Below are 15,861 nucleotides of genomic sequence, written 5' to 3'. Positions count from 1 at the left end.
ATATGTTTTTTTTTTTTCCGTTAGAAACTGCGAACATTTACATAGGCCTTAGGTGAATTGACCGTGATGGTCCAGGGAAAGGCATACCCGTTTGCAGACCTGTCTTATATTGCTTCCAGTATGGGTAGTATTTTTATTATCTTCGGAAAGAATCCATATTGAGCATAAACTAAGGCTAATCCTTCAAATATGGGGCTATGAAGCATATCCCCTTCCAGATATAAATAGGTACAAATATATCAATAACGGTTTGTCCAAGTGAGCTAAAGATTACCCAGCCTCAATATTTGTTAGGAACGGCTCTCTTTATTAAGTCGTGAAGTAAACTCTGTTTATTTTCATGACCTTACATTTGTTTACAAAACAGTATGTCCTCTAATTGCTGATGCAGCATCGGAAAACAGTATTTTACTAGACTGAATATCGATGAATGTATCGTTCCTTTAAATAACAAAAATAATAGAGATACAAGTATAGATAACTAAACCAACTCATGTTGATAAACAAAAGTAACAACAAAAAAAAATAAATAGAGATATAAGTATAGATAACTGAGGCAAATCAACCCTGACATGTTGATAATCTGAAGTGAATGGTTCTTACGATGGTTTCGTGATGCTTTATGATATATTCCGTAAAAACGACTCCCATTTCCATTGGAAATGTATTTTTGCATCCTTATTAACATGGAAGCGAGTAACATGCTCATATGTTTAATTATTGCAAGTTTCCTTTAGTAACACATAATGGATTTCAACTGAAAACTCCATACAAGCCACAATATTGGGATTAATCTGAACTTTCTAGACAGGAGCCAGATTTGTCCAGAAACATGTTATCGCTCTCGTCGCACATGGTGCGTTATCGCTGCAGTTTTACGTAAAATAGCGCTGTTAGTTATTTAACAGAACATTTGACACCTGGTCATCACTTAATGCAAAACTAGGTGAGAATCCTTGTTTAATCTTATTTCAAATGAGTAAATTCCTGAAAGAAAATCTGTATTCTTGTAGGTTAAGTGCATAAGTATGTTGTGAACATTATAGATTGTTGTCGCAGATTATTTTTAATTAGTAATGAATACATTTGTTGTCTTAAGCTTAAACGATATATATACAAATATGTAACTGGTTTTCAAAAAAATTAAACATGCTATTGTTGGTTCCATCCAAATTTGAATGGACTTTATAAGCTGAACACCTTTGCAGTAAAACAGTATACATGTACATTTATCTTTCACATTTCTAAACATTTGATCTTGAAAGCTGTCGATCAATAAATCAAGAGGAAGAGAGAGAGAAATAGAAAGTCATAAAACTGCATGTAAAATAGTGAATATGATATGATATGCAGTATATTTATATTGATAAATCCTACTTACAAAATGACAGTTGATATTATAATCAAGACACATTATTCCAAAATCATGTATCAACAGTTGAGTTGGATGCTTTGCAAAAGAATAATAAAACGTTCCTTATGTGCATATAATGTAACATATTATAAAATGTACAAAGCGTGAAGACAAACAAAATGTGATTTTCTAATAAAGGAACACTAAACAGAATATAAAGCGAAGAAGTTATTGGGATAAAGGAAGAGGCAGGCAGAATGAAGGAAATAAAACAGACAATTTGACTGGAACATCGTAATTACTTAACATTGAATACTTTGATTATGGGTGGGAAAACATAGTATAACCCAAAATAATTCAAGTATGGTAAACTGAGTTAATAATGCATTAAATTAACAAATAAAGCAACATACATGCACACATATATATAGTTTAGAGTTGAATATCATCCAGTTGAACTGAGTAATGATAGAGTTACGATGTGGCGATTATGGTAAGGTGAAGCCATTGAGGAGTTGCTTGTTTGAGTTACTGTGTGTGATAGTTAACATTAAAAAGGATAACTTGTAATAACGTCTTAAGGATATCAACTATATTACTCACCGTAATATTCATTATAAAATAGACTTTTTCTAGTAAATGGTAATTGATAATATCGGAAGTATATCCTTTTGTCCAGTAAATTATGACGAAATCGGTCGAAAATTAGAAAGGCTCGCAGGACAGATTTGTAATAAATTATACTATTCTAAATACGAAAGCTAACATTTACTAGTTAGCTGCTTTCAAAATCAACGCGTCTGCGAAGATGATTCCCATTTTTATTTACCAGGCAACTATACTCTCTGTTTATCTCTCTGCCTCTCTATCTCTCAGACGAGAAAACATATACACAGTCGTGTTTAGCTACAAATGATATGTTTACACCTGAAAATAACGAACATCTTCAAAATACGTTAAATACACTCAGTAGATGATGAATATGATCTAGTGTCTAAAAGGAAACTTAAAGTGTTGTTGTTGTTGGTTTGATGTTTGACTCCATTTCCGAGCTGTATATGGCGGCCAGTAAAAGTGGTAGAGGAAGAAACAGTGTATTGGGGAGGTTAGATATAGTCATTCCAATAGCTGTGTAATGTTAATAAAGGCTATTCCTTCTTCTATCATGTTTTGAAATAGTTTCCTCAAAATTGTTACCACTTAGCAGTAGTTTTAGTATGTTCATATCCATTATTTCAAAAGAACCAATTTTACTTTGCCTGTTTATTAAGGACAGTTGTTTGTTAGTGTTTCCTCTGTTTAATCGTATACTTTTTTACCACAACTCCATGTCTAACTTGAATGATTTTATTTTTAAATCAATTCTATCATTAGCATCCAAATAGCCGGTTACTTCAATGTTGTATAGATTATAATAAGATCGTAGTGTATTAAGTCACTGAAACAGTTTTAACTATTATTGTACTGTATATTGCGATACATGGCAAGCATGTGACACGGGTTAATAATATATAAACTGAACGAAAAAAGTATTTCAAGTAATGTGCTGAAATAGCTTTAAAAGTATTGAAGTAACAGAAAACATGGGTTCTTTTTCGCGATACATTTTGCTGGGAAAGTATTATATACTCTGATCTATATCAATAATCCTTCCTTGGACTACACTGGCTTGTAATTCATATGCATGATATTGCCGCTGGCAAGAGGTCTAAAATCAATCATTTTGTAACTTTATTGTGGTAAAAGAGAAATAATGAATCAATAATGACAACACTACATTAAACGGCCCAAGCAATGGTTCTGAAAGTTTAATCCTACCTGACCTCTAAAAAGAACAAAGACTATATGTTATATGAAAATGAAAGTAGTAGATATGCCGGAACTTATTGTTGACAATACTGATCAATGTGGCTGCGATTATCAGCGACATAAATACATGTGTAGAAGTTTATTATGTGGTTCCACCCACAAATATCACCAAAGTCGTTATCAGATTCCGCTTGGAACTAGATTATATATTCGCATGTCTGGAGAGATAAACTTTCTTAAGAAATAAATCAAGAAATGACATGATGAGCATCTATCGATCAGTCTTCATTGTGGCTTATCAAAGATGGTTACAGTGAAATAATGATCTAAATGTCTTGCAATTAAAAAATGGCATTGTGTATAAAATGACAAATCTGAAGAAGAAGAAGCAGATATTTTAAAGCGTTTGTTTTAGAAATGCATGGCGAGACAAAATCAAACAACATTAATGAAAATGAAATTATCTGATCACGACGACACATGGAGAATCAGAAATGTCTCACATTCTTGGTCAGAATCATTATTCGTCACCTTAAGACATTGCTCATGAAAAGATAGGTCGTCACCAAAATAAATCATCCTCTTTACCATGCAAATTATTATTCTTCATTTGAGAAAGTGGTTAAGAGGTACATTACATACGTGACTAAATCAAAGTTTGTAGGTGGTGATATTTCCTTATCTGATGTTCCAGGATTCAGGTATTCACCTGATGGATACATACTCATCGATGACAAGATCGCGTTACTGGAGTTTAATTGTCCTTATTATCGCAGTAATAATAATTTGTCTGATAATGCAGTAATAATAATTTGTCTAATAATGATCTACCACAAATTTATTAAAGATTATAATGAACATAGGAACTATCACACTATAAATTGTTGGTTGGCATAGTCTTCAGAAAATATTTGCTGTCTCATGTGGATTGCAATGCGCATTTTGGTACATGAACGCAAAACACCTACTTTGGAAGAAACAAACATAAATCATTGGCTACTAGAATCATTTTTGTGGTGAAGATATGGAAAACATGATCGATACGGGATTACCCGACGAAGATGACATGATATAGCTTGATAAGGCCACGTCGACATGCTGACGGATTATCATGATGGTAAATGCATCATAGCATTTATGCCTTAAAACTCATGTTGATAAGGACACATAAAATTTAAACGATATCTTATAAAGATATCATGGATGAAACGAAGGTAATCAATTAGAGAATACATCGTGACAGTATATAATATTAACATATCTTAATGGAAGACCCATCTACAACAATTATATTATGAAAGCGACCTGTATGGAGCAGTTATACACGTGAAGACTAAGGATTTACTAGTCTTAATTCTAATTATGGCGGATAAGCAAGAGTAAATGCATCTTGCAATGGCTGAAGAAAAACAATGACAATATCACGTGTTGTGTATGAATGCCATTATAGTAGAATACGACAAGATTTAGTGATACATAAAATCAACAGAACATGCTGATAATAACATACATAATCTCAAAGCGATCGCTGTATATGAACATACTCGACGCGGATGAGTGTGACGATGCCAAATCAAGGAGCAGAATAGTGATTTCCATCATGGTATTCGCGGATGAAGAAGACGAATACCTATATTTGAAAATACACTTCATACCAACTAGATGTCTATTCTACTATGCTGCAGATTCAGAACCATTGGAATCATATACATATTGAGATTGAACACAATGGGATAGGTGAATAAATGAAATATCGTAAGAACCTCATGTCCCCAGTCACAGCACATGCAATACAATTATGTGACTATCGCAACTTTTTTAACAGCACCTGATAACATTCTCTAAAATATGTGATTTCACAAACTATTTGGGAATCAGTGTGAAGATATCCGTCTGTAGATAAATCACCTGGTGATGAAATTATGGATTATCCCTACGTGATCATTACTTATTATCCCTGTCCATCTCAGAAGATGAATGTTGAAACGTCAGAAACCTCCTAAATAAAGATTTAGTTCGAACTGTTCAACACTTGATCAGATGAGGTTGATATACCACAAGATATCAACATTGATGTAAATACAAATGTAGATAATATACCTCCATCTCAATCCCATTTCACTGATACGGATAAACAGAGAATGACCTAAAATGAAATTGGTTTTCAACTTTCTGCTTTCGACTTTTCCGCTAAGGGATAACATGATTTTGATAAAACATGCATATCCGAATTCTTCTGTATCTGCAAATCATCATCATGTATGTCTTGTCTCTGTCCGTCTCAGATCATGGAAGTCTAAAATTCAGAAACTCCCTAAATAAAAAAAAATTCGGACTTCAAAAATTGATCAGATGAGTTTGGTGAAACAATAAAATCAACATTCTTCAACGATCAGAAACCAATCAATGTTGGCTTGGTAACGCAGATGGTATGAAGAAAAATGATATAGCCGACTTTTCTTGGGAAAATGCAGATGGTATGATTACCAAGAGTGTGGGCAAATTTTCGTGCGATAATACACATACGATGACCTTGGGATGACCAAGGGTTTCGCCGATCCTTTTATAGAAATCGTCGAATCCACCGAAATAATTATCTAACTGGTTATTCTATCGGTCTAATTGGTTATTCAAAATAAGCATACGTACATCGTAATACTATGAATGTATGTATGTATGTATGTATGTATGTATGTATGTATGTATGTATGTATGTATGTATCTGTGTATCTATGTATGTGCGTGCGTGTGTGCGTGCGTACGTACGTACGTACGTGTGTGTGCGTGCGTGCGTTTGTTTGTGTGTGTATGTATGTATGATGGTATGTATGTATGTATGTATGTATGTATGTATGCATGCATGCATGTATGTATGTATGTATCTATGTATGTATGTATGTCTGTCTGTATGTATATATGTATGTATACATGAATTGATGCATGCATGTATGTATGTATGTATGTATTTATGTATGTATGTATGTATTAATGTATGTATGTATGCAGGCATTCATGTATATATGTATGACCATATTACAATATCAGGTCTAAAGCTGGTGTCATCGATATCTCTTGCGATTGTGATACATCGATAAATACATGCGTATAGAGGATTCTATTATATATGCCTCATGCAACAGTCACTATGTATATCACTACATTTAATCGCAGTTCAGACATGGAAGATACTCTATTTTGTCTGATTGCAAATAAAGTGACGTCAGGAGAGGTCAAATCCTCAATCCTACTTTAAATAGTGTCTAAGTTCCTTCGTCCGTCATTTAACCTTATATATTGGTATAGAGTGGTCCACCAACTATGTGGGGTTATTGCTCAGAAGGTTGCAAGAGGCAAACGCTCCCTAAGCAATTGTAATAAATTAGAAAATGGGACGATTGTTCGCTCTTATGCTGTGTAGATCTGACAAATACTTGATAAATAGTTGGAACATATTGATTTCTTCTTAGACCAAACATGTATTTGTGGTTTCTTGTTTACTCTTTTTCTTTAAAAGAAACACATAAGTTTAATAAATCATTGTTTAACGAAGTACAGCCTAGCAGTTACCCTTTTGCATGATTGAGAGTAGTAATCTAGTAATATTTTCCAGGGTAAAATTAAAGTGTATCTTAAATGTACATGTGTTTGGAAGTTGTGATATATATATATATATATATATATATATATATATATATATATATATATATATATATATATATATATATATATATATATATATATATATATATATATATATATATATATTTATTTATTTATTTATTTATTTATATGGAGAACACACCATGCCGTAACATACTGTTGAAACTGATTAGGTATTTTCTTGGTAAAATGCGTTTTAGGTTCAGTCTCTCACTATGTCTTATACTCTTTGCCTGTTGGGCATGTGGTGAAACTAACGCACACAAATCTCCAAATCACATACCATATTGCATGAGTTTGTTACAAAAGTGTTAGATTGTAATGTTTTTGGATTGCTATTGAACGCATTTCTTATTTTATTTCACCCATAATATTCCTATATTAAAAATTCACCTCTTATCCGTCCCACTATCCTTTTTGATCAGCTAGTATTTTATATGATTGTTCTCGCTCATACTTAGTGCATGGATGTTTTAAAATTGATATACAGGAGCAATACTAAATGTATAGTGAGTTTGAATGTAAAGCAATATATTTATCGTTTTCATTGCTATTATAGTTATCTCTTATTTAGTATCGAAAATATAATGTCGTCAACTATCATTCTATCTTACGATCTCTTCATGACAACGAATGAAATAATGCTATATAATTGTAGCTCTAAAAATAACTCGTATAAAAACGACGTTCATAATTGCATCCCAATAAACACGTAAGCGAGCACCTTGTTCGTATTAGCAAATGCTTAAAATAGCACAGACTTTGTCTGAGGAAAGAGTTAGGGGCTCTTGAGTAAAATCTCTCTAATGATAGAAACTAACATAATACACGATGTTGTCACAGTCAAAGTTTTATTACAATGTTATTAATAATGTCTAATAACATCCCTGTGATGTATTGTGATTTAGGTCGCTGATGAAAGAGCTTGAGTTTTTCTTGCAACTTATGCTACCTGCTCTTGTTATAGTGAGTATGAATAATGACACAGCACTCATTATATGTTTTTTTGTGTTTCTTTCAGGACTCGGTAAGTGTTTACATTCACGACGAACATGACGCATGATCTGACGTAAGTAAATGTAACACATCAGTTCATGGGTTCTACTTAGATTGGAACACAATAATGAAGTCTGCTGTGCAGCATCAGCCAAAATGTGTCTGGAATATATTATTGCAGCATGGGTGAATTGTGAGCTATCTCTATAATTGTACCTGACCGAAGTTGACAAAACTTTCGATATGTGTTAATCTGAACAATTTTGACAAGATTAGTATCACAATCGTTGCATCATATTATGTCAAACGAACAGAAGATCACTAGATGACAATCTAATGGACGCAACACTCTGTTTAAATCTGAATAAGCATGGCGTCAATTTGATATATTCTAGTCTATATTTCAGCGATGAGTGTTAACAGAGGCAACGCTGGTTTGAAACATACATTTTGGATACACATATATTAATAATGAATACCCCAAATTCAACTATTCGTTCCAACAACAACCATTCTAAATTAATTATTATTATTCATTAAAAGAATACAATAAATTAATGTATAATAATCCATGCAAAATTAAAATGAATAGTATTGATTGGAATAACACTTTACAGTGTATTTGGCGAGATAACATAACATTTAAATCCAGTAATATAGATATCAATGACATTGTGTGATAAGACACATCTACCAGCACGTAATATCGATTAGAAATCGCACAATTTAAAAATTGACAAAAGGCGGGTTCACGAGAAACTCGATGTAGGAAACCATTGAACAAAGTCAAATTGCTGTATATGTTATTTTCTCGTTTCCCTCTGAGACGTAAATTGTCAATTGCCGCCTGTTATCACGTGGCTTCTTATCTTGTAATTACAGTTTTGTATTTAGTTCCCGCACCATCATTCTCCGGAATTTTATTCGCATATATATATATATATATATATATATATATATATATATATATATATATATATATATATATATATTTGGTCGGATACGTTCAATAATGTTGATTTATCGAGCATATTAGCACACAAGGGCTGCGTTGGAATAGAAATAATGCCCCTGTTCTAATGCATCATAATAACTGTAACACTGTAATAATAGAATATCCATGTAGAAATGGGCACAAGAAGAGAAACATATTAATTCATTTTTTTTAAAACATCTTTCATTAGCACACTCATTCAAGCATATATCTATAGTTTGGGGGGGGGGATTTAGGAATTGTGTCCCCGATATAAACCTTTCATAATATTTCGTATTGTAGCGCAGCGACATAAAATAACCAAGATTGTGATACCTTGATACATAGACAAACAAAGAACAGAGTATCTTACGTTTAATTTCGAGTAAAGACCAACATACCTATTTTCTGATGCGATCTAGGTATATCTAACTTCGCGTCGTCTTTCAACTATTATTTATGCAAGACACGTGCAAATTTCATAAACATATATTTGGAATGGCTATCCATGATTATGCCAGAGCAAACCTAAAATCCACACATAACTTATTTGTATTATGATGTGCCTGTTGCATTTATTGAGTTATACCAAGTTAGGATACGTTGGCCATTATCACGCTGTCCTATCAAATTAAGTGGAATGTTGCGAATGTCATAATTAATTCCAATAGCCAATATACATAATTTACCCAATGTATGCGCCCTATAAGCATCCAACATTGTAATACCAGATGAATTGTCTTGCATAATAATTTGATACAAAATCGGATTGAACTGTTATGAAGAAGCATTGCTGTCATTAATTTGCGCATCAAAAAAGTATGTTTTTATTTGTTCCGCTGTAGTATGACTTTTTCATGTTTTCTCGAACTTACTCTCTTTTGAGTGGTTTTCAAGATTGCTATTATATTTCAGTTGAATCTTTAATTTAAATCGATATATTTAGGATATTTTGAAATAACTTAGAGATAATAACAGTATTAATCCAGTTATACATTCACACATGTGAGCGTCTGTTGCATGTGGTTTTGTTTATGCGAGCTTCATCAAACAGAACTGTTTATTTACTAATACTTTGTCGAAAGGAAAGATCCATTTTTAGCAAGATAATCTGTATGATCATAAGATGTCATCATCATAAAGTATGTCAACATTCTACACTATAATATTGTAAAAGTCACATCAACTTCAATTTCTTTGAAACTAATCAATGACATTCAAATTACTCTTGTACAGCGTTATCGCTTTACCCCGTCTCTAACAATATACTAAAGATTCGATTCGACGGATTATTTTAGTACATAAACCAAAACAAATTTTATGTTTCTATTGTGTACAGACCTTTTACAGGAATTTCAGATTACGTTAAGATATATAATTTATTTAATTCAATATATTTTTAAGTTTGTTTCGATTCCGTGAACCGTTATTTCTATAATTGTGACGTTTAATCCTATCAGTAAAAGCAAGCATATTCAATATTAGGTCATTACGTATGTATATACAGAGCCAATGGTTTTGACTTGTTACAAGTTATTGCTCACCAGGATGTAATAGAAGTTTACACGTATGCTATTAACTAGTACTATACAAAAGGATTAGACAGATGTTGTTACAACGTACATCGTCCTCTCTCCTCTTAACTTCATATTTGCAATGTGAAACTAGGGTTTCCTCTAATATTCAACGTCTTTCAAGTGCACCATTGTATAATGAAAAATAAACAACTTTCCTAAGAAATTGGTAGCAAAAAACAAGTAAAACAAGAAATAACTATATAAGACAGAATCAATAAACTCAGTTATAGTAGCCAGTAATGGCGCTGTTTGGAAAAATTAGTATACTTTCCTGATATGATCAGCAAACAAGCTTGCTTCCAATCTCTGTAAGCCAGAACATATTGGAAGCCGTATTTTGTGAATAATATGCTCTAAAGATGACCTGTTTAATAATCAAGCCACTCCGGATCTCTCCATTCACATCCGCTATAAGTATATCGCAAACGTTATGAACTGCAAGCTCTAGTTTAATGGTGACTAAATGCAATTTCTGTTTTAAGCTAAAATATTGTGTGCAAGAAACCAAATGAATACACAAACTGGAATGTTTTTTATTTGTTTCCAGAAAGCAATTTCAAATTAAGTAGTATATTATTGATCAGGGTAATAATCTGTTGCCATGTATAAACCTTTAAATAAAGGAAAAAGGTACCAACTGAAGACACTTATTGCAGATTAGTGTTTAACATGTAGAAAGGATGGTGCCCGGGATAATAATAATACTACAAAGTATAATACTATTACTGCTAATAATAATAAGTAATTTTAGTAGTAGTAGTGCCTGTAGTATTTGTTGTAGTAGTAGGTGTATTATTATTAACAGTAGTAGTAATCGTTATAGAAGTAACCGTAGTAGTAATAGTAGACGCAGTTTCTGTAGTTTCATCTAGTTATATATTCATCTATTCATTTAACTAGCATAACACTTTGGGTCAGGATAGATCAGTCTTCCAAGTGGTCAATATAGATGTCGCCATTTGGATCCATCAACCTAGCAACATGTCGTAAATGCCATTCCGCCAATAAATATGTATGAAACACTTAAATAAGAGAGCAGTTAAAAGGTTAGAATCTGAATATATAAGTCTATTTTTCCGAAACGTTATCTTCCCGATTCCACGGAAAAGACTATGTTTATAGTCAAACAATAACTTTTAGGAGATCATGTAGTTTACGGATTGGAAAACATTAAGGGAAATAATGGTGAAGGAATATTTGACTACGAAGAACTATCTCCATAAGACAAGCAATATGATGTCATTAAGACAAATAATTTAGAAATTTAAACCTAATACTGGTAGCAATTCTGCGGTGGTAAAACGGACGGAATAACATAGTCCATTTGGTATTGTAGGGTCTGAAGAAATGTTGTTTCTATAAAGTAGGCTACCGATTAATAGTCACAAAATTTGTCAATATAAGCAGCTGTGTTCTAGTCAAGTTACAAAACTTTTCTGCTATATTAATTCAATATTTATTCCGTAAATGTTTGTCATTAAGATATTTTTTGATAAGATGCAGGAAGGAAATACAGGACACATACGATATGAAAACTGTGCAATTATAACGAAATCACAATGGCATTGCAGGACAAGTAATACAATCAGCAAATTCGGTTAGAATAAACTGAAACGCATGCCGGATTTAACAAAGAAAAAAATATAATGTAATATATGTAAGACTCGTTTAATAAATTCTTGGAAGATTGTTGACTTTTACTTGAAAATGTAGAAATTAATCGACATCATTTTACTGATTTTATTGGTTTGAACCAATTTAACCATACTTCAGATAATGGTATCGGTGTATGACACAAATATTAGAGGAACTCGCTATCAATCCAGAAATGAATAACTTCACAGGTGCAGTAAATCTCATTGAGGAAATGGACCCTAGGGTTTACAAAAGATATTTCTTGATATTCATTGCTTGATTCGCTTAACATTTAATGAAACTAAACTATTAGAAATTGGAAGCATTTATTGCAAACTCATTCTGTCCATAATTAAAGAAGCGAGTAACTATTGAGTTATAGCTGCTATCGAAATATAAAGGATTCCGTTATCTTTATTTGTGTATTTGCAAACTGGAATGCACTTTCAATACACACCGTTTAACTCACGATAGCAGTTTATAGAACGAACGTCATTTTAAGAGTTTTAACAATATATATATATATATATATATATATATATATATATATATATATATATATATATATATATATATATATATATATATATATATATATATAGTCACCTATTCAATCTGGATGCAAAGAATTGTTCAGTTTGATATGTAAGGGTTATCGTAAAACAGTTGTTGAATAATATGACAAACTTAATGATTACAACGAGGGCTTGTGACCCATTTTCATAATGAATTCCATTTCGAAAAGGTACCTCTAAACTTTTCCTATACACCATTTAACTGCTCAGCTTCCATCACGGAACAATTTGATCAACTGTTTCTTTTTGCATTAGTGTCGGGTAATTTTAATATCTCTTGATCTAATTGTACAATACTCTCGTGTCGGAGCCTCTGACAAATGTAATGGATGTTGCACTGATAAACTTTTTTATATGAGAGTTATAATGTATATTCTGGCGTGATACACATTTATTGACTTGCCTTTCTCTAGCCGCATCCGTTAACGGGCTAGAAACAGCGACACAATTTTGTACAAATTTCCTGCACAATCCGACTAACCAAAAGGTCGAACGGGTCTGTTCATTTGTTTTCGATCTAGAGTTGTCTCCGTTTAATTCAATTTTCTCAAGGCTGGTTTTCAAGTACTCGGACTGACTTATTAAATGGACAAAATGCATTCTATACCTCATTACACTTGTTGGTGCGCGGTGTGATATTATAATTTAAAAGTGTTTGTCGAGAAAAGGTTATTCAATCTGTAAAGTTCAATTCCCGAGAAATTGTCGTACACAAGTATATCGTCAACGAAACTATGGTTTGCCGATGGCCTTTACTTGCGTTGTCATTTGCGTTGGGCACCTGACAATGATCTTTAGTGCGATCTAGTTCTGAAATATTGGTGCATTTCCAATTGTGAAAACAACTCAAATTCTCTATTCTTGCCCTTGGTTTCTTATAGAAAGCATTTATTTAAAAATAGTATAGACAAATATTTGCACCCGAATTTCTTATTCACCAACACCATTGTGTGTTGGGTGGGGACGAACCCAGAGAGTTTAACTGTTCATGTATCTCCAGGTCTTGCAGTAAATTTACTACTACGCTGGTTGTCTTCAATTCATTATAGGGTAATCCGCATCATATAATTTCCATTGACTTTGATGTACTTAAGTTACTTCAGTCCTTCGTAACCAATTTTGAACTATCATATATTTAAACACATATGCATATCTATTTAAATTTCCCCTGCTTTGTTGAAACTGATATTCCGAAAATTAGTGACACCTGCTGATCCTATATACAACTTCTTTTCTCAACCCAATTGCGCAATCTAGTGTAATTCATTTACTCGCATCTGCTTTTGAGTCTACGACCGGCTGATCATAAAAGAGCAGCTATTGCATTATATATATATATATATATATATATATATATATATATATATATATATATATATATATATATATATATATATATATATATATATATATATATATATATATTAGCGACTCTATGGTCGTTTATATTGATGAATTGTATGACGAAGTTCGCGACATAGAAAAAGTGGGAGAGATAGAGAGTTTACAGGTGTAAATAATGGAAAAGTTGTGACAAATTTCTAGAACTCCAAAATGTATCAGGATATAAAAGTGGAACACAAAGCGGAAACTTTCTCATGAGTTAGATGAACAGCTTGGTTTAATAAATATACTTTTAAATAAAATGAGGTGAAATTCTTTCAGAGACATGTCTGGTGAGCCAAATGTCAATATCTTTGGTTAAAAGTATTGACAGCCGATTAAGACTCTTAGTAAGTTGTATATCATGTTCCACACTCAACTTACTTTCTTGTTATATGCTAGCTTTTTCGTTGCTTTTACAAAGTACACATAGAGGATTATCCCATACATTTGGTTTAAATTTGTAATTTTGTTTGTGCTTCTAATTTAAGGACACGTTTATTAAATAATCAATTAAGCTTCATTTTGCTGAGACAGATATGTACGGTTGTGGCGCACGTCGTAGACATTAATATATTGTAGATACCCTGTTTTCATTTTTCACATTCGGGCGAATCAGTCACTTTAAAGTAACAGGGTGGTATGTTTTTTATTGGACTCTGTGTGAATTGCAACTTTAAATAATGTCTTTATATTGGAGCGGTTGCTCGACATATGTAAACTGAGAACAGTCTATACCGTAACATATTTTCAAAACAATGAAATCTGATATACGCTTGGCCTGCTGACATGGATGTTTTGGTTCAATCTCGCACTTGTATACTATTTACCTGCTTGGCATGTGGGAAAACTAAGGCTCTCAGATGTCGACAATTATTCCTGTGTACGCTTGGATCACTGTTTTGTTCATGTTCGTATTATATGGACATACCCGATATAATATATAAATACTCCAAAATAATTCGGATCAAGGTAATATAAAAAAGCCCCAATAATGTTGTTGTGAGTGTGAATTTCTAATATTACGATATATATGTGTATACGTGGCTCAGATGTTGTGAAGAACCGATGTTCTTGATAAATGTATCACTCATTAAATGTGGTTTGTATTTTCCTTTAAACTTTCATGCACTTGATTATGGATTTGTTTTCTTTGAATTGCATCTACGAACTAGATTAATTCTCCGTCTTAGGACGGGAGTCATCACACAAAGTTTGAACATAAAAATAAAAAAAATATAAAAAAAGAATTTAAAACATGGTATGAGCGAGATTAAACATGTTTGAACATACAATGTAAAAAAGAAATTAAAAACCAATGGGATGCAACGAATTTCGTACCCACGATCTCTTTTTCGGAGGCCGGGACGGGACACAGTAGAATGAAAAATGCCATTGTCGGTATTAATATATTAGGTCACTGATCGTTTACCGTTGTTTCTTTCACAGCCATTAATAATGACCTTTCATCAGCATACAGTTGAATACAGAATTTACTTTCAATGCTAATATCATTATTGTTAATACACGTAAGACTAGTCCAAGCATATACAATTAGGGCATATCAATGCTGATATGCTGCTAATTTGTACTGCTTTTCTCTTACGATCTTATCATAACAAATACAGAATAATGTTATATGATCTCTTTTCTTAAAATAATTAGTTTTAAATAACAAATGAATAATTATATTTAAAAAGTACCATTAGGTAACATTTTATCCATTATATAATATAATGCATTCTCTCAAAATAGTTCCAATTAAATATAAATGAATTTGTACATCCTTGTTAAAAACTCAGCGAGCACGTTGTTCATATTACAATATAATCCTTTCTTTCAAACTAATATCTATTAAATATAAAAAGAAATATTATTTCCTTGTAAACACCAAAGCGA

At 32.3% G+C, this 15,861-nt stretch overlaps 1 protein-coding gene across 1 annotated transcript in view; it reads left to right on the top strand.

Moving 5' to 3' along the window:
- The window catches only part of LOC149774062 (E3 ubiquitin-protein ligase TRIM33-like), a 111,999-nt gene extending 103,351 nt beyond the window's left edge, over window positions 1–8,648 (top strand). The window contains exon 7 of the mRNA XM_089945724.1: window positions 7,845–8,648. Coding sequence (XP_089801850.1) covers window positions 7,845–7,886 — 42 coding nt within the window. The 3' untranslated portion in view covers window positions 7,887–8,648. The remainder of the gene's footprint in view (window positions 1–7,844) is intronic.
- Window positions 8,649–15,861: the final 7,213 nt, after the last annotated feature.

This window comes from Sinohyriopsis cumingii, unplaced genomic scaffold (assembly GCF_028554795.1).
Source record: "Sinohyriopsis cumingii isolate HCF-2022 unplaced genomic scaffold, ASM2855479v2 utg000426l, whole genome shotgun sequence".
NCBI lineage: Eukaryota > Metazoa > Mollusca > Bivalvia > Unionida > Unionidae > Sinohyriopsis > Sinohyriopsis cumingii.
The sequence above is the reverse complement of the archived record's forward strand: the minus strand, read 5'-3'. Positions and strand labels throughout refer to the sequence as shown.